The 19499-nt window shown below is 43.6% G+C and overlaps 2 protein-coding genes across 3 annotated transcripts in view; one reads left to right on the plus strand and one right to left on the minus strand.

Annotated features, from left to right (window-relative positions):
- Window positions 1-18353, plus strand: part of cdk4 (cyclin-dependent kinase 4) — a 54655-nt gene extending 36302 nt beyond the window's left edge. For both annotated transcript variants that reach the window (XM_051925091.1, XM_028798655.2), the window contains 7 exons: window positions 8766-8991; window positions 10056-10191; window positions 10285-10452; window positions 10553-10662; window positions 10805-10855; window positions 17864-17999; window positions 18083-18353. In XM_051925091.1, the coding sequence (XP_051781051.1) occupies window positions 8774-8991; window positions 10056-10191; window positions 10285-10452; window positions 10553-10662; window positions 10805-10855; window positions 17864-17999; window positions 18083-18163 (900 nt within the window). In that variant the 5' untranslated portion in view covers window positions 8766-8773 and the 3' untranslated portion in view covers window positions 18164-18353. The remainder of the gene's footprint in view (window positions 1-8765; window positions 8992-10055; window positions 10192-10284; window positions 10453-10552; window positions 10663-10804; window positions 10856-17863; window positions 18000-18082) is intronic.
- A 44-nt stretch (window positions 18354-18397) lies between these two features.
- The window catches only part of tspan31 (tetraspanin 31), a 98323-nt gene continuing 97221 nt past the window's right edge, over window positions 18398-19499 (minus strand). Inside the window, exon 6 of the mRNA XM_028798658.2 lies at window positions 18398-19062. Coding sequence (XP_028654491.1) covers window positions 18988-19062 — 75 coding nt within the window. The 3' untranslated portion in view covers window positions 18398-18987. The remainder of the gene's footprint in view (window positions 19063-19499) is intronic.

Here is a 19499-nt window from a genome sequence, read left to right on the forward strand (position 1 = left end):
AGGTGTGGTGCTAAGTGACAATACTGTCGGCGACGGTGACCTCTCTCGCCCTGGTGTCATACCGCATACCTGATCAGAGCCGGCAAGGTGGTTCTTGGATGCACATGTGTGAAAGTATCTTATTTCTCAATTATGGAAATATTCATCAGTTAAAGCCTATAAACTATTGCATTTGAAGTAGGGATGTGGCTTTTACTTATTTTTTATTTTTCTTTCCCCCCCCCTCTCTACAGGTTAAAATGTTTTTGTCAACTATTAAACATTTTGTTGCATTAAGACGGGGGTCTACAACTATTTATCTGTGGGACAGTTTTTATTCTGCACTGTTCAGAATTGGTGGCAACAAGTGCTGGTGATAGTGGCAACACTCTTTAGTACGAGGGCTCTGTCTCTCCCATAATATTTAAACTCTCGCTGGAAACTGTATTGCTGCAGCACGTTGGTTTCTGTTGATACATTTTCATTTCCTCACATTTACTATATGAAGTTGAGCGCTGTGCTTAGTTGCACAAACATTTGTGTGCTCATTTGCTTCCAGCTGTGCTGCAGAGCATGTGTTTAGTATGGCACGGCTCAATTGCAGCCCAACAAGAGCTTGCCGTGGCTTCGTGGAAGAGCATGTCGACATATTAGCCTTTCTTGAAAAAAAAAAAAAAAGTGGAAGTTGCCGAGACATCGTGGTCTTGTTACAGAAAAACGCAGTGTGCCTGTTTGCATTTATGCAAAGCCTGCAAGTGTCTTGGTGGTCTATTTGTGGGTTAATTTTCTGAATAAGTGCACTACTTTGTTTATATTAATGTAAAGTTTATTTACCGTTTACAGAAGGCACATTGTTTTTTACTTGAATGTTTAGATTAACCTTAGTAATCCCATGGGGAAATTCATATATCTATAATATATCTCTGTCTTACATCTTATAAAAATAAATATATATATTATACTGCATATAAATGTCTATACGTGGAAGTGTGTGCATCTGTCTGTCCAGCCCAGATGTGAGAGGTGGAGTCGGGGTGAGGGCTCCACCTCCAAGGATACGCAAGCGAGGCCAGCATGTTGGCAAAGTGAAACCTCCTAAGAAAGACTTACTCACTTAGCGGCTAATACACAAGCGAAGCGAGCTCGCCGGCAAAATGAAACCTCTGAAGAAACTGTTACCTGACATCTCATTTTATTAACATTTATTTATTTATTTATTTTTTCTTGACAATTCCAATAGTTTCCATGACCCCGTGCTTTTTACAGCACAGGCTTACACAGCTAGTTTATATATAAATGTCTACGCATGGAAGTGTGTGTGTGTCTGTCTGTCCGGCCCAGACATGAGAGGTGGAGTTGGGGTAAGGGATCCAACTTCGTTGGATACACAAGCCAGGCCAGCACGTCGGCAAAACAAAAACTCAGAAGAAAGACAGTCACTTAGCTGTGAACATCGGCAAAATGTTATCCCTTTAACTTTTCCTCCTGCTGCTAATGCACAAGCGAGGCGAGCACATCAGCAAAACGAATCCTCTTAGGAGAGAGAGTAGTTTGTTTCAATTATCGAACATATCTTCATTTCAGTTTTTTTTTTTTTTTTTCCTGATGATTTCAATAGTTTCTAGGACCCCGGGCTTTTACAGCACGGGCTTACACAGCTAGTAAACATCCTCTTTAATAAAACCCCTGTGTGCATCCAGTGTCCGTGTGTGTGCGTCTTCTGGTGGAGTGCGCATGCACGGGGCATGGTGCGATGCTTCAAGGGCTGCCAAGCGTCACACAAAACAGAGAGGGCGGGACCTATAAAATATCGCGTGGCGATCCAATCAGATTTCAGTAAATGAGGTAACACTTAAAAAATAAGGCACGAAAAATCCAATCGGGTACTGAGATGCGGAGACCAGCTTCCCCCAAAGAGGTGGGATTAGTGTGTGTTGTTGTGCAATTGTTCACTCTGAGGATGTCAGCTTGGCCCGGTAAAGTGTCAGTCGTTGAAGGGGTTTTCCTAAATATACAAATTTTCATGATATTACAATAGGATGACTTTTAAAAGTAGATTTATTTTCGCGCACATAAAATCCGTTGCTGGGGAGATGCCACACATACAGTAATCAGCTGCACACCAGCACAGATTAAAATACTTGCTAGGGAACTGCACAGTACTTGCTAGGGAGACACAACAGGCATAATTATCAGCTGCACGCCACACATTACATCAGTTGCTGGGGAGAATCTGCTGATTGCCCACTATTGTGACAGAAAATTAAACACATTTTACAGACATCAAAGCCAGTATTACTGTCAGAATTACAGGCATTTTACGGAAATACAAACCAGTAATACTGCGAGAGAAAATTAAAGGCACACAATACAGAGACGCATATTACAGCCACATACAAGCCAGTAAATATATAGCCATTTAATATAGACTGTTCCTACTAATGTTTATGCACTGCTGTTCTTAATGTCTAGTAAACATAATAAAAGAAGATAAAGGAAGAGGTTGGAATGCCAAAGTGAGGCTGAGGATTCTGGGATGATTGAAGGCCAGAAATATCAGATTCTTGTTTTTCTTCCATCTGTGTGTGTTGTATCAATATAAATAAAGTTAGAAGTTTGAGTGGGTATTTATCTGCCACCTGGTGGTCTAATTGCTGACACCACAATCTGTTACATTACAGTGCTCTGAGCTGGCATTCGGTGAAGATCACCCTATAAAAATAAACTGAATTACATTACCTGATGCGAGTCGGACAAAAGGGTGATGCCATACTGCACAGAATTAACTACATGTTACTCAGTTATTAAAACTAGGCCTGGCATATGCCAGTTGATTACAGAGCCTGACTGTCTTTTGTTTCGTGCCAGATTTAGATGGGATATGCTGCAATGGGTTGCTTGCAAAGCTTACAGGTCTTCAGATCTGAATTGACACAAACTTTTGCATTTAGTTAATAGAGGAAGTAGATTGAATTCCAAATGTGATAGGGAGACTCCTGCATACTAGGGACACTCCGATCAGGGCCGATACCAATCATTGATTTGGTGTTACCGAATATTCTGTGGTTTGTTTTTTAATATAACTTTGGGTTTGCAGGAGCTTAGTGTAAGACACAGACGTCTGGTGTTCTATATGAAAGTGTTAACTTGTGTTAGGGCTGGGCGGTATGACCAAAATTCTATATCGTGGTATTATTCAAAATTAATACCAGTTTCACAGTATTCAACAGTATTTTTTTTCCCCCATGAACGAGTGGATGTTAACCACATTTTCCACTGCAATTACTGCAGTAGACTGGCTAAGAATCCCTATTCCACTGTTCTGGGAATTGTACATTGTACAAGAAAACATCTCAATGTGCACAAAAGTATTAATACAGGTTTGCATGGCCCCATAAAGTGATAGTTTTCAAGGGGGTGGCACTAATGAAGAGAAGGAATCACATTGTATTACAGTTGCAGTCAAAATATAGAACCATTTTACTGAACAAATTTTGCAAACAACATATTTTTAACCATCCAAAGAGACATTTAGACTTAGTAAAATATCCAGAGGTGCTTGTCAAAAGTTGTATTGCAGTGAACATCTTAGAAAAAGAATAAATAGTAAATTATTTTTTGTAAACTAACTCCACTTTCTGTTAATGTTAATCTCTGTCAACTGACACGTTAGCTATATGGACTGTAATGCCATTGGTTATCTCGATCCACCGCTTGCTTTTTTTGTCGTAAGCAGTACTCTAGCAAATGCGTCTACAAGTGACGTCTGACTCGAGTGTCTGCTAGCTTTTTCAGTTTTAGGACGTGGAGGGTGCCAATCTTAGTTTCATACATTCATGGTACTCCAAAGCATGTTTGTGGCTAAGGTGGTGCAGCAAATTGCTTGTATTGCCGCCTTCGGCAGCAACTTTAGCTCGACACCATTTGTAGTAAATAGTTGTTTGGTCCACATCCGACCTTTTAAAACCAAAATCTCCAGACAACACACGTGGCTCCTTTTTTCAGCAAAAGTTCTTCTGTGTCATCATGTTCAAGTTTATCGTCTGCTACAGCTTCAATTTCAGAATGTTCTCTGTCCATTTTCACTGCTCAATACCTCCACTAACGCATGTACTCCGTTGCATGCGTGTTTAGCGGTGTAGCAGTGAAAAAGGTCCCCCCTTAAACAGTTTCCCGCTGCGCCATGTTCTAAATGCTGTTTAGGCTATTTAAACCGGTATTGTGGTATAAGAAAAATCCATATCATAACAAAAATAAACTGTTTTCGGTATGAACCGCTATACCTCCCAGCACTAACTTGTGTATTTTTATAATTAAATTATAGACCACACATGTTAGCTGTTTATTGACAAAATGAAATTCAGTAGGCTTTATGTTAAAAAATAAATTTGTATTGTCTGCATATTGATTTGGCAAAGTGAAGGTTTATGGATGTGGTGAGAGAGGGCATGCAGGTGATGGGTGTGACAGAACAAGATGCAGAGGACAGAAAGATATGGAAGAAGATGATCCCTAACGGGAGCAGCCGAAAAGAAGAAAAATGTTAAAAAAGAAAACTAAAACAAAATGAGAGCTCTCAGGTTAGCCAACAAATATAGTTAAAACTTTAGCACACATTTGAATGTATTCAAACATACAATACTCAGAATTGTTACTTAATGTATGTCTTTTAAATACACTATATTATGAATAGTAACCGTAGCGGCAGTAGAAACCACAGCAAAATCGAAAGCAAAGAGTTCAAAATCCTTTCTGTACTCGGCGACTGTTATTTAAATTTCAAAGCCACCGCACAGGTGCTCCCTATAAGAGACACGAATGTGCACAGTTTTCTGCTGTCTGGAACTGACTGCTGAGTGAGCAAGCCTACACGTAGCACTTTACTGCTTGTCAGGACTGCAAGCTGTAAATGAAATTGACCATGAAAAGAGTGCAAATCCTTCCATCCATAAACACTAGCACAGTGCTTCACTGCATTTTTGATTTCTTTTTACTTGCAGTGCGTCTACAAGCATGCAGCCCTTACGAATCAGTTGTGTGGATTTTGCAGCCTTCAAAATAAGGGGTGGATGAAAACACGGCCTTTTCCCCCAAAATGGAATTCCCTATGTATCCAAAGTGACATTATCGAGAAGAATACAAAACCGCACACACACACACACACACTTGGTCCACCCTGTACTGCTGACACCCATGCTTTCTTAAAAGAAGCTAATTGGCTCTCTGGTCCTTGAAGGAAAAAAAATAGAAGAAAATGACAAGATCTGTAGGATGTCATTAGTTAAAATTAACAAAGTAAATTTGCCCTGGTACATAGTGTGTGGACTCCGACTTGTTAAGTTTGAAGCGCTGAACTCCAAAAGCTTGTGTTTAATGAGAAACGGATGGAATAAAACTGAATGGAGTCTTTTACCCCCTTTTATCTATGCAGCAGAACAGTAATAAAGGTATCCTGAATATTGTTAATGACTCCTCTTTGTTTTAGGTGTTGTGTGTCAAGCCAGCAGCCATGTTGGATGGGGACGCCACATATTGGTGGCGGTAGCTAAAGTGCATTGGTGACACTGAAAAAGCAGTTCACGGGGGAGATTTTAAATTGTTATTTTTCATTTGCATTAATGAGAATGTCTCGGTGTTGAGCTGCAGTTAGGGAATCACAGGATTTTAAGAGTGTTTTGGGACAGGACCAGGAAATGAATGATACTTCTGGGGTACCAGAGATGTGCTTCTATATTTAATAAAGATACTAATAAGTAAAGTGCTGTTTAAAAAGGGGAGCAGTGGGGCAGACAAGTTTCCCAAACTGTGACGTCGGGCACAATGATGTGTTAATAATGACAATTCCACATTATGATGTGCAAAATATCACAACTACGAGAAGCGTGTCTGGAGTAACACAGCACTGAAATTGGTACGAGGAAATCCGAATCACAGTTGAGCGTCTGCCTTTGCCTTTTGAATGGGACCCATTTCAGATCAATTCAAATCATGAAGTTCCATCTGACAGCCCTAAAATAAATAAAATGAACTTAAATGCATACTTTTTTAAGTAATAAAATATATATGGAAAATATGTATTCATAATACATGCAGTGTAAAATAAAATGCTTCTAATTACAAGCTGTCTTAACTTTTTTTTTTTTTTTTTGTAATGTGTCAGTTTATTTAAAAAAAGTAGTGCTCACCTTTTCTCCAACAAGACGACATGTCTGTTCTGACACATTAATTCAATCAGTTGATTTTGGCAGGTAAACATGGCTTAAATGTACATAAGTATACAAGCACTTCTGCTTTTGAATCCTTCTTAATCAGTAATTGCACTACGGCTTTTTTTGCTGTTAAAATGCTCATTTTCTTTGTTTATGCAGGGTTTTTTTTTTTTTTTTCTCTGCAGTGTACAAAGTTAGATGTTCATAATTCTTGATGTAATTATAAATGTAGATTGCTATTTTAATTATTCGCTACTTTTTACTTACCAAAACGTACACTGTATGATGCACAAACAAGTAGTAAACACAGTACAGACCATTAAATAAAAGCTGCAAATCAATCTAAGATGTTTATGAAGAAGACACAAGGCTGACATGTTCAATGTGCCAAATTGTTCACAAGCCTGTTTACTAAGCAGTCATTTCAAATTATTCTTTATATCTTCGTTTTTCTAATTAAAAATGTAAGCTGCTGTACTTGAGAACTGTAGGAATTTGACAGATGAGGTGAGACCATTCCATCCGTCCAGCTTGTTTGTTTAGCTGACGGCCAATATCTCCTCCAGATTCTTCTTGGAGATTCCCAAGGTTTCTGCTTCAACTCCATGTCTTGGTAGTTTGTTCCAGAGTCCCCACAACTCTTTGCATAAACGTGCTTCCTGGTGTCCGTTTTAAATGCACTTTCCACTGATGCCCTCGAGTACGTGATTCACCCTTAAACCAAAAGAATGTTGCTGGATCTCCTTCATCAAAGCCTTTGAGGATTTTAAATACCTGGATGAGGTCCCACTGCAGTCTCCTCTGCTCAGATTTGAACAGGTTTAAATGTCTGAACATGTCATTCAGTCCCATGATGCACTTTGTTGCTCTTCTATGCGCACCTTCTAGTGCTGCTATGTCTGTCTAGTAGTGTGGTCACCAGAACTGCACACAGCACTCCAGATGCGGTCTTAAGAGTGCATTATATAGTTGTCCCTCGACTTAAATTCAACAGTTTTTATGGTATAACCTAACATAGTTTGCCTTTTTAATTGCTTTTGATGATGAAAATGTTGCATCAACATAAACCCCTAAGCCTTTTTCAGAGGTTGCTTCCTGTAGCTCAATGTCTCCCATCTTGTATTTATAATTGACGTAATGAGTAATTTTGCTCACGTGTAGCACTTTGCACTTTCCTACAAAACAAAGTTTTCCAGATGTTCGTCCAGTGCTGACTAATCCATCCATCCATCCATTTTCCAACCCGCTGAATCCGAACACAGGGTCACGGGGGTCTGCTGGAGCCAATCCCAGCCAACACAGGGCACAAGGCAGGAAACAATCCAGGGCAGGGTGCCAACCCACCGCAGGACACACACAAACACACCCACACACCAAGCACACACTAGGGCCAATTTAGAATCGCCAATCCACCTAACCAGCATGTCTTTAGACTGTGGGAGGAAACCGGAGCGCCCGGAGGAAACCCACGCAGACACGGGGAGAACATGCAAACTCCACGCAGGGAGGACCCAGGAATCGAACCCAGGTCCCCAGATCTCCCAACTGCGAGGCAGCAGCGCTACCCACTGCGCCACCGTGCCGCCCGTGCTGACTAATCTTAATTGTAATTGATTTTTCTTTTCTTATAACTTTCTCATCTCATAAAGCACTTTGAGCTACATTGTTGTATGAAAATGTGTCACAGAAATAAATGTTGCAACACTTGCCTTCAGTTTACTGATGATCTGGCCAAAAGAAAAAATAACAGTTCTTTATCCATAGCTAGCAGTATCCTTGTGTTGTATATTTTAAGAGAGAAAAATCTCAATGCACCGAATTTCAGGATACAAAATGTGGCCAATATAATATGCATTGTGTGACATTACCACTTAACTGAAATGAAACACACAAAACAAATGCAAACGAAAGCCGGGTTGAGGTTTAAAAATGTAATTGAAAAGATAGATAGATACTTTATTAATCCCGAGGGGAAATTCACATTTCATCAGCTAAGGGATATGCCAGCCTGACTGCAATGTGGCAGAACTGTAATTCACAGGCTCTATAAAGAAGTGAAGGTGAAAGTTGTCCGTGCATAACACTCTGTGTAAATGGGGGCTGGGACCACCAGGTAATGGTTTCCCTCAACGCACCCACAAATTCAGTACAACTGTCATTGTTATTGCAAAAAATCTACAGAATGAAAATGCAAACTTGGTTTTGACCTTCTGTGTTCGTGTCCCCTTTCTCCATTGCCTCAGATGTGTGTTTTTGTGTGTCCATTCCTTATTTTTATTCTTTGAGTCTGTGCCGATGAAGCCGCACACACTTCCCCATATGGTGCACTTGTCTTCAAGGTCTGGATGAGAGGCGCCTGGGTAGCCTTTGTACTTCTAAGCACTGTTAACCAGATTGGGTTTCACTGCTGCCTCAATAATTTTATGGCCTTCATTTTAAAACTCTTTCCTGGTCACTCGGCTCCTGTCAACTTTGGAGAGTGCCCAAGTTTGTTCCTGGAGTGATCTGCTCCCATGTGTGCCCACTTGAATGGTCAAACAGCATTGCTTGATCTCGAGTGTCCTTTTGTTCCCGCAGCTCCAGACATGGCACAGGAGTGTCAAATGCAGTATGAGCCAGTGGCCGAGATAGGAGGCGGCGCTTATGGCACGGTATACAAGGCCCGGGACCTGCAGAGCGGGAAATTTGTGGCCTTGAAGAGTGTCCGAGTTCAGAGGGATCAGGATGGGGTGCCATTATCAACACTCCGGGAAGTGACCCTTCTGAAACAGCTGGAACAGTTTGACCACCCGAACATCGTCAAGTAAGTAAGATGCGTTTTGTGGTGAGGCCCAGGCACTTGATTGATTTTTAGGCTCTTCTTTTAGTAGTTTCCTGGCCACTGTATGCCAGTGTCGAAATGTGTGATGTAGGTGGCATTACCATTGTCCAGTCCAGATGTAATCCGTAGGGGCCACAGTGTCTGCCGGTTTTGCTTCCTGTCTTAAATCGGTGATTGTTTTCTACTGTTAATTGACTTCTGTTCTCTTCATTTTAATTCCCTTGGTTTTTGTGAGACTTGGTTCTCTGAATTGCACCTTTTTTCCATAAGTGACCTCTTCTTCTTTCAGCTGCTCCCATTAGGGGTTGCCACAGCGGATAATCTTCTTCCATATCTTTAACCCGGGGCTCGACCGATCTGTTATGGAAATTTGTACTGTTGTCCGCATGTTGATTTGGCAAAATTTTACACCGGATGCCCTTCCTGATGTAACCCTCCCCATTTATCCGGGCTTGGGACTGCCATGAAGAAACACACTGGTTTGTGCATCCCCTGTGGTTGGGTTCTAAATGACCGCCAAACAAAAATGAGATGTGATGCGAGCAAACAGGTAAGTCGGGCTTCAAACCCCAACCAGGGTTCCTTAATTAGAAGCTGAATAGCGCTATTAATTTAACCAGTTATTTAATTCCATGGGCTATTGCTTGCACTCTCATTCTGCACAGCAAACATTTCCAAAATGGTGGATCTTCTTTACTCTACTCTAAGAGAACCTTCAAAAAGTTTTGTAGACCTGAGCACATTACTGGGACCTTCACCTTCCTCTATTTCCAGATATTGTGTGATGGCCAACTAACCGGAGTCTGTGTGTTGGCTTGTTTTGAATATCATTGTTTGGCTTCTAATTAAGGAAAAAAGAAACAATTAAGGAGTCTTAAATAGCAAGTCCATTACAATTAAGGCAAAAGAAGTAGGAGCAACAACTGGCCACTAATAAAGAAGATGGTTAGAATGAAAAACCTGCAGCCACCGCAGTCCTTGAGTAGCACAACTAGGACACTTCACTAGTTGCACAGCTCCAGCTCTCTTGTTTCCGTTTGCTGCAGGTTGATGGATGTGTGTGCCACCATCCGAACAGACCAGGAGATTAGAGTTACATTAGTGTTTGAGCATGTGGACCAAGACCTGAAGACCTACCTAGAGAAGGCTCCAGCCCCAGGGCTTCCTGCCTGCAGGATCCAGGTGTGTTTTTTTTTCTTTTTTCTGTCTGGTTTGTGCACAGCTGCACATTTTGACACCATGTTCCATAACACAGTGTGTTTCCTTTATTTTTAGGACCTCATGAAGCAGCTCCTGAGTGGCCTGTCCTTTCTCCACGCAAACCGGATTGTCCATCGTGACCTCAAGCCCGAGAACATTCTGGTGACCAGCCGCGGGCAAGTGAAACTGGCCGACTTTGGCCTGGCCCGTATTTACAGCTGTCACATGGCGCTGACACCAGTGGTAAGAGCTCTGTTATTGCTTCAAGGGTCTGCACCACCACTTGTAGTTATGTCTCTCCCCCTTCCCTACTCCCAACAATACTCTCCTCTGACCTTTACAGGTGGTGACACTCTGGTACCGGGCTCCAGAGGTGCTGCTGCTGTCCACATACGCCACGCCGGTTGACATCTGGAGCACTGGCTGCATCTTTGCAGAAATGTTCAGACGGAAGTAAGTTTTCATGTCTTCCTCGTTGTGGTGGATGTTTTGTGCTTCTGTGTATGTGTTCCATTCCTGGTGTGTCCGATGGGAGGCTGTGACTGTCGGATTACTCTTCTACTATTCATTCAGCATTCTCTCTCTCGCCTTACAGGCCGCTGTTCTGTGGAGATTCAGAGATGAGTCAGCTGGGAAAGATTTTTGAGTAAGTGAACCGTACATAATAGCGATGTGGGAGCGCATTTAAACACTTGTTCATTTTCTGAGAAGTTTTTACCAGCCTCTTTTCTTGATCTATCCGCGCATTTATCTTACATTTCAGAATTACTCCTAAGAATCACACTAAAGGCCTGACTAAGATAAGAATTTGTGCTGCCTCAGAGTAGGACACCAGAAGTAGTTTTTGAAACATCCTTCGCCTAATCAGTTAGTTGTTTGAGAATGAATGACATCATGATTTTATGGCAGTCTGAGCCACAGAATTGCACTTGTGATGATAGTTGGTAGTTTCCTTGGAAATGTCATTTTGTGGTTTTCTGATGCTAAAACTTAGTAGTCAAACGAACAGGATTACTACCTTCAAATAAAAGGTTTATGACACTCTCATGAAGTACTCCAGAGTCGCATGTTGACGCAGGCTACTTTGTAACAAAGTCAAGAATAAAACTAACAAGCACCGAGATGGAAAGGCTGAGACAAACACCGAATAAGAGTTAAGCCTGATAATGGAAGTGTTTATTCAACCATGAACGATCCACAGCCATAGTTACACACGAATCACCATCCCTGCTGTTTAGGCCACAGGAAATGCCTCGTAAAATCTCTTTAGTGTTCATTCCGGAGATTGGTTTGCAGCAACTCTCCACTCCTCTTGTTTTTCCACTGCCTTTTTCATTTTTTTGGGTTGTTCCTGCTTCCTACATCTTTCATTTGCTTAAGATATTACAAATGTGGTCTTCCTCAGCCTCCTGAGACTTTCCTTTCGGCAGAATTCAATTAACTTCTCGCCCCTCTCATTTCTAATCCAAAATCCCCAACAACATCTTCATCTTTTCCCTGTCCTACGACTGCATTCATATCACCCATTATGACAGGATTCCCATCTCCCTTTACTCTACCGGTTATTTCTTCCAAGTCATCCTGTCAAGTCTCTTCTTCATGGCTTGTGACTATAATAGTGTCCCTGGGTTTTTTTTTCCCCTACTCAAATCATTTACACTTGTCCTCTTATTCTCATTCTTTTTCCTTATAGTCCTGCTGTTCCAGAATGAGTAACCCTGTAGTTGCCACTCCAAAAATCACCAGGATTCAGTCGTCATGTTTGTAATACTCCCAGTACATTAATTTTCATTCCTTGTTTCAAATTCTCTAGCTTTCTGTACCCTAAAAGAGAGCAAATGTTCCATGTGGCTATCCTTCTTTCTTGATCTTTTGTTACTTTCGGTCATTGTATTATCATGGCAATTCCCTCTACTTAACCTTTCCCTATTTTCTTTAAGGGTAAGTGAACTCATCAGGTTTGTTACTGGGTTGTTCTACTGTCACACTTTACGAATAGCACACACATACATAGATATATACATAGACTAACCACAAAAGCACCGTATGAAAGACATACGTATACACATGCATGTTATTACCACACGAGTACCTCATGAATAACACGTGCACTGTCCGCTTTCCCTAGTACTCCAAGGGACTTGCTTATCGTAGGCTTGAACAACCTGCAATGTCTTACATATACAGTGGAACCTCGGTTCACGAACGTCTCTGAACACGTACAAATCGGATTACGACCAAAAAGTTTGCCGATCTTTTGCATCTGTTCACGACCACACACTCAGTTGATGAACAAGCCAGTTTCCCTTCCGGTTTGTACGTGCCGATTTCCACACGTGTTGCATTGTTCTTGGTCCGACATGCGTGCTTTCACTGTGAACTCTTTGTGCGCTATTTCGTTTCCCTTCCGGGTTGTACGCGCCGGTGATTTGTGCATGTGTTCAGTCTCTCCCTGTAGTACATTGTTCTCGGTCAGACATGCATCGCGCGGAGGGACTCTCCCTCAAAACTGTAACTTCCTCTCCACTCAGCTTCCTGCTCACTTCCTTCATGCCAGAACTTGACTCATGCAAGGTTAGTTTTCTTGGTTGTTTATGGTTAGTTTTTTTTTATAAATTGCAGATTTTTCAAATGTTCATTTTTTTTCCCTGTGCTTAAAACTTTATATAAAAAAAAAAAAAAAAAAAAAAAAAAAAAAAAAAGTGTTTACAGCGAGCGGTTCGTAAGCCTGATAGCGTGAACTTCTGCAATGTTAGTTTTCTGTTATTCAATGTTTTTACATTTAGTTTACTATTACACTGTGCATTCTATGGTATAATTAACTATTTTTGTGCTTAAAAATCTTTTTTAAAAATATATTTACATACAGTTTGTACCGTCCAGAATGGATCAATTATATTTACATACAATCCTGTGGGGGAAATTACTTCGGGTCATGACCAAAGTGGGTTGCGACCAGAGTTTTGGAATGAATTACGGTTGTGACCCGAGGTTCCACTGTATCCCAGACCTAAATGGTCTCCAAGAATATATTAAAACTAGGGGGTCCCCCCCCACTCTCCAACCCCCCCGGCCTGCGCTATGTGCCAGCCACTTCACGTCTCTGCCGCTCGCGTTGTCAAGAGACGGGGCTGAACAGACCCCAGGGACACGCGGTCGCTCCTCTTAAACGGTGATACAATGGGAACCAGTTTTTTTCACGGGGGGTAAAAGTCTTAGCAGTGAGGCTCATACGTGATTTTCCCCCTAGTCATGTTTAAAGTCATACTGTGGGAACCGAAGGAGTTCCCTTGGCCATCTGGCAGGTATAACCCTCCCAGCAAGCCCTGGGTTTTTATCTCGGCTGGCCGTGCCCTTACGTTTTCTGCATTCCATATCTGAACCACCTCAATTGGCTTCTCTCGAGGTGGAGGGTCCGCGGCTCTACTCTGAGCCTCTGCTGGATGGCTGTGCTTCTCACCCCCTCTCTAAAGGGAGAGCCCAGCCATCTTGCAGCTTGTACCCTTGATCTCATTCATTTGGTCATTACTCCCAAGCACATGACCATAGGTGAGGGTAGGGACGTAGATCGACTAGTAAATCGAGACTTTCACCTTCCGACTCGGCTCTTTCTTCATCATTCTGTCGATCTCGCCCTTTGAACGACCCACTGTGTACAGTTTTATATAAAATCTGTTACTAAACAGGGTGGCTACCAACATCCACTCCAGTCATTGTACCGGACATAACCAGTGTGTATAGTCCATCTATCTTCGGGAAAACTAGCAAATTGCATAAATGCACCTTGCTCAGGGCTGTCTTTTTGCATGGCACGCTGGGCAGTTGCTAATCTATGTATGTTGGGACTTGCTTGAGTGGTTGTGTAGGTGCCCCAGTGCACTGCTTTGCTGGGGGGGGGGGTTTATAATGCTGTTAAGCCGGCATTGACCTTGCTTTAATTTAACAATACCTCCCCCCTCCGCCGGTATTCAACATGAGGTAATGTTATTATTAATCTGTGTTACCTTGTGTGGCGTAAGGGTGCAAAAATTCAAGAATTGGTTGTAACATCATTGCAATGGCAAAGCTGCCCTTTAAGCATAACATTGTCAACACTTTATTTTGACTGACAGCACTTCACTCATTTTAGCAGTCACATGATGTACGTGGTTTGAATATTTTTCCATCTCGTGTTAAGAGTTTGTTGTTCACGTTGCACCCAGAATACTTCCCACCTCTCTCTCTCTCTCTCTCTTCCGGCAGCTTCTAGCGCGTTAGCACAGCTGCTCTCCTAAATCCCAGAGAAGTTTGGAGTAGTTTCCTACATTGACAAAAAATTGTTAAAAGTGTTTTTACTCCTGAGGGGAGGACTGAGATTTGAACCATCCATCCATTCATCCTCTTCCGCTTATCCGAGATTGGGTCGTGGGGGCAGCAGCTTGAGCAGAAATGCCCAGACTTCCCTCTCCCCGGCCACTTCTTCTAGCTCTTCCGGGAGAATCCCGAGGTGTTCCCAGGCCAGCCGAGAGATATAGTCCCTCCAGTGTGTCCTGGGTCTTCCCTGGGGCCTCCTCCTGGTTAGACGTGCCCAGAACACGTCACCAGGGAGGCATCCTGATCAGATGCCCGAGCCACCTCATGTGACTCCTCTCAATGCGGAGGAGCAGCGGCTCTACTCTGAACTTCTTACCCTGTCTTTAAGGGAAAGCCCGCTTGTATTCGCAATCTTGTTCTTTCGGTCACTACCCATAGCTCATGACCATAGGTGAGGGTAGGAACATAGATCGACTGGTAAATTGAGAGCTTTGCCTTGCGGCTCAGCCCCTTTTTCTCCACGACAGACCGATGCAGAACCCTCATCACTGCAGACGCCGCACCGATCCGCCTGTCGATCTCACGCTGCATTCTTCCCTCACTCGTAAACAAGACCCTGAGATACTTGAACTCCTCCACTTGGGGCAGGATCTCGCTCCCAACCCTGAGAGGGCACTCCACCCTTTTCCGGCTGAGGACCATGGTCTCGGATTTGGAGGTGCTGATTCCCATCCCAGCTGCTTCACACTCAGCTGCGAACCGATCCAGAGAGAGCTGAAGATCACGGCCTGATGAAGCAAACAGGACAACATCATCTGCAAAAAGCAGTGACCCAGGCCTAAGCCCACCAAACTGGACCCCCTCAACACCCTGGCTGCACCTAGAAATTCTGTCCATAAAAGTTATGAACAGAATTGGTGACAAAGGGCAGCCCTGGCGGAGTCCAACTCTCACTGGAAATGGGTTCGACTTACTGCCGACAATGCGGACGAAGCTCTGACACCGGTTGTACAGGGACCGAACAGCCCTTGTCAGGGGGTCCGGTACCCCATACTCCCGGAGCATGCCCCACAGGATTCCCTGAGGGACACGGTCAAACGCCTTTTCCAAGTCCACAAAACACATGTAGACTGGTTGGGCAAACTCCCATACACCCTCCAGGACCCTGCCAAGGGTGTAGAGCTGGTCCACGACTAGGACAATAACCACACTGATCCTCCTGAATCCGAGGTGCGACTATGTGACGGACCCTCCTCTCCAGGAGCCCCGAATAGACTTTTCCAGGGAGGCTGAGGAGTGTGATCCCTCTGTTGTTGGAACACACCCTCCGGTCCCCCTTCTTAAAGAGGGGGATGACCACCCTGGTCTGCCAATCCAGAGGTTGAGATTTGAGCCTGTTAGGACCATTTTCCTACTCTGAGACACCTGGGAACGTTGCCCGTATCTTATTTCTCGGACATTCTCTCTCAATGGAAGTGTCGCGTAATCTCTTGGCTCCACGTCCTCATTTGCTGGTACAGTGAGTTGAAAAAGTATTTGAGCCCCTAGACAAAGTTTAAAATTTCTTGTAATATTTTTGGGCGGCATGGTGGCGCAGTGGTAGCGCTGCTGCCTCCCAGTTAGGAGACCTGGGTTTGCTTCCCGGGTCCTCCGTGTGTGGAGTTTGCATGTTCTCCCCGTGTCCGCGTGGGTTTCCTCCCAACGTCCAAAGACATGCAGGTTAGGTGCATTAGCGATCCTAAATTGTCCCTAGTGTGTGTGAATGTGTGCCCTGCGGTGGGCTGGCACCCTGCCTGGGGTTTGTCTCCTACCTTGCGCCCTGTGCTGGCTGGGACTGGCTCCAGCAGACCCCCCGTGACCCTGTATTAGGATATAGCGGGTTGGGTGATGGATGGATGTAATATTTTTTTCTTTGAAAATGCATCTTTAGTTTCATACTGTTACATGTAAATGAGGACCTCTTGGACAATACATTTTCACTAAAAAAAATAATGAAAAATCAAATCATGCTACAACGATAAAGAACATATCAGTGAAATCTGCTGTCGAATAAGTATTCGAGCCCTAATAGCTTGGAGACTGTATGATTGTTAACAGCGTAATAAAGGTAATGAGAATGGGTGTAAACAGTCAAGCCATAAATCCTCTAGCAGGTTGACAGGTCTCGAAGTGATTTAGGCCAGTTCTTAGGAACATACGACTGAGAAATCTGCACAAGTGGCTTATTTGGTGAAACCTCAAAAACTGACAAAAATGAAGACAAGGGAACTTTCTAATGACTGGAGACACTCTGTGATTAAGATGGTTAAAGATGGCAATAGAGTGCCAGGAAGACTGCCAAGCTCCTTAGCCTCAGTGTGTCCACTGTGAAGGCCATCATAGTGAAGTTGAAGACAACTGGAACCCTAGTAAACGGGCCTAGGTCAGGCCACCCTGTTAAAAGAACAAAGAAAATGTCAAGACCAGTCTGAGACGAGCAAAGAACGGTCTGCAGCTGGAGTGCACAAGACTACAATATCGAAGGAAGGCTGTATGACAGAGTTGCCAGAAAAAAAAGCCACTACTAAAAAAAAAATGCCATCCGAAAGCTCGATTCAAATTCGCTAACAGACATCTTGACAAGAGTTCTGCAATCTGGAGTCAGGTACTTTGGTCTGATATGAGAGCAAAATTGAATTTTTGGCCTCAACACAAAGGTAAACGTTTGTCTTGGGGACAGAAAGGCAAACACCATACCTACCGTCAAGCATGGGGGTGGGGGGGATTTTGGAAGAAAGCCTTCAAAAGTCAGTCATGAAATTGGGACTCTGACGACACTATCCCCTTTTCAACAGGACAATGATGTGAAACACTGGACAAAAGTAACCCAAGCATGGTTCAACAAAAAGAAGACCCAGGTTTTGCAGTGGCCAACCCAGAGGCTAGATCTGAAAATTTGTGGCATGATCTCTAAATTGCAGGTTGCAAACGAAAGACTTTGCCCAGTTGGAGCAGTTCTGTGAGCTGCTATTCTCCATCTTAGGTGTGCTAAGCTTGTAGATGGCTATCCAAAGCGATGGCAAGCAGTTATTGGTGCTGCTACCACGTATTGACTGGGTGTCATGTGAAGGGGTCCGTTACTTTTTCAACAGCATTTTTCACGACATGCCTGTCAATTTGCATTTGTGTAGTTCACCAAGCTGTAAATGTTTGAAAATACGTACAAAGAAATAAAAGTTCACTGTGATTTTTTTATAGGTTGTAATGATGCAAGATGGAAATATGGGGGGGGGGGGGGGGGGGGGTTGAGTAATTTTTCAACCCACTGTAAGTGCTTTGTTGCTCTCTTCATCTGCCATTTTTGTTTTTGAAATTTCTGCAGCTTCATTGGCCTTCCTCCAGAAGATGAATGGCCTACTGCCGTTACCGTGCCACGCTGCACTTTTGCGTCTCCGAGCCCACGACCAGTTGGGGATTACGTCCCAGAGATGGATCCACAGGGAGCTGCGTTGTTACGGGTATGACACACACACCATTTGATCCGGGTGTGACGCCACATCTCTCCTCGGTTCTCCTCACTGTTCTGCCTTTTCTCTTGCAGGAAATGTTAACGTTCAACCCACTTCGGCGCATCTCCGCACAGAAGGCCTTGGAGCACCCGTACTTCACAGAGATGGTCTGAGGTGAACCTACCTGCCCGTGGTGGCGTTTTTTTTTTTTTGAAATGTTTCTACACAAAGCAGATTGACACTTTGAGCACATATGTGGCTGGTAGCTCTGCTCCCAAAGCAGCCTCATGGCACACCGATTATGTTGGAACTGGGATGGTGCGATGTAAAGTTGGTAATTTTTATTAAACATTTACATTTTGAGCGGTTCAAGTGGTTTGATTGTGGAAGGAAGCAGGAGACACACAGAGGGAGGGCACTAAAGCCTTTATTCCATAAAAATCACATTAAATTGCACAATGACATCACTGGGAACAAAAAAAAAAAAAGCACAAATTCATAATTGTTCCAGCACATTTTTTTTTTGGCAAATTAAATTAAGAAAAATGATGCTTGCAGGTACCACCGGGGGCAGTGGAGCTGGCACTGCCAGAGTGAAGCTGTTTGCCTCGATGGCTGAAGGACTGTCTGGGTGCACAGAGGGTGCTTGTGGCACACTGGCTCAGTTGTTGTATGGCAGCGGTTTGTGTACAGGAGACTCGAGTCCGAGGGGATGTGTGCTGCTGGAAGGGGGTGGGGGGGGGGGGGGAGAGAAGGAGTCCATAATTCACTTCAGGCTTTGGGGGATAACCCCACTTCCATGTGTCATAAGTTAGTCGCACCCAATAGCAAAGAATGTGCAGTAGTGACCTGGGAGGAGCCACCTTCCTCTTCTTCCTCCCACTCGAGTATCAGTAAGCATAGTGGGGGGTGTGGTGGGGGGGGTCAGACTGCCATCCATGGGGGGGTGAAGGCTGACGGGCTGGGTGTGCACAGGTAACAGAAGGACACAAGATGTTTACAAGAAGGCGCTGGGATTGGCTCGGGGGTCCTTCTGGTTTCTGTACCGCATGGCCAACCAAACACCCAGGATCTGAAAGACAAAAGTAACACAGGATTTGTTAGTGGGGGGGGGGGCACTATAGTGGCTTGGCTGGCTTTGAGATGGGGGGGGGGGGGTTACTGGCTGTAACTTGCATTGTCTTATAGTTGAGGGTCGACATTTCTGTGTGGGTTTACTGGAGAATTCCACATTCAGGCGTTTTTTGGGAACTGGATTCTAAACCCGGGCAGCACGATGCTGTGAAAAAGTATTTGCCCCTCCCTGATCTACAGTTGTAAGTTTGGAATAATGAATTCCCACAGGCAGACTGTAATATTGCAGAAAGGGGGAGAAGAGTAAATGTAGGCCACCATGCTGATTAGATAACGTTTTAATATATTAACAGCTGTACTGCCTCTGTGAAGAAGGGAATGTAGCCAGCCCTGCATCATCCAAACCTCACCACGTATACAGAGTTTACTTGAAGA

Source organism: Erpetoichthys calabaricus, chromosome 3, assembly GCF_900747795.2.
Source record: "Erpetoichthys calabaricus chromosome 3, fErpCal1.3, whole genome shotgun sequence".
Lineage (NCBI taxonomy): Eukaryota > Metazoa > Chordata > Cladistia > Polypteriformes > Polypteridae > Erpetoichthys > Erpetoichthys calabaricus.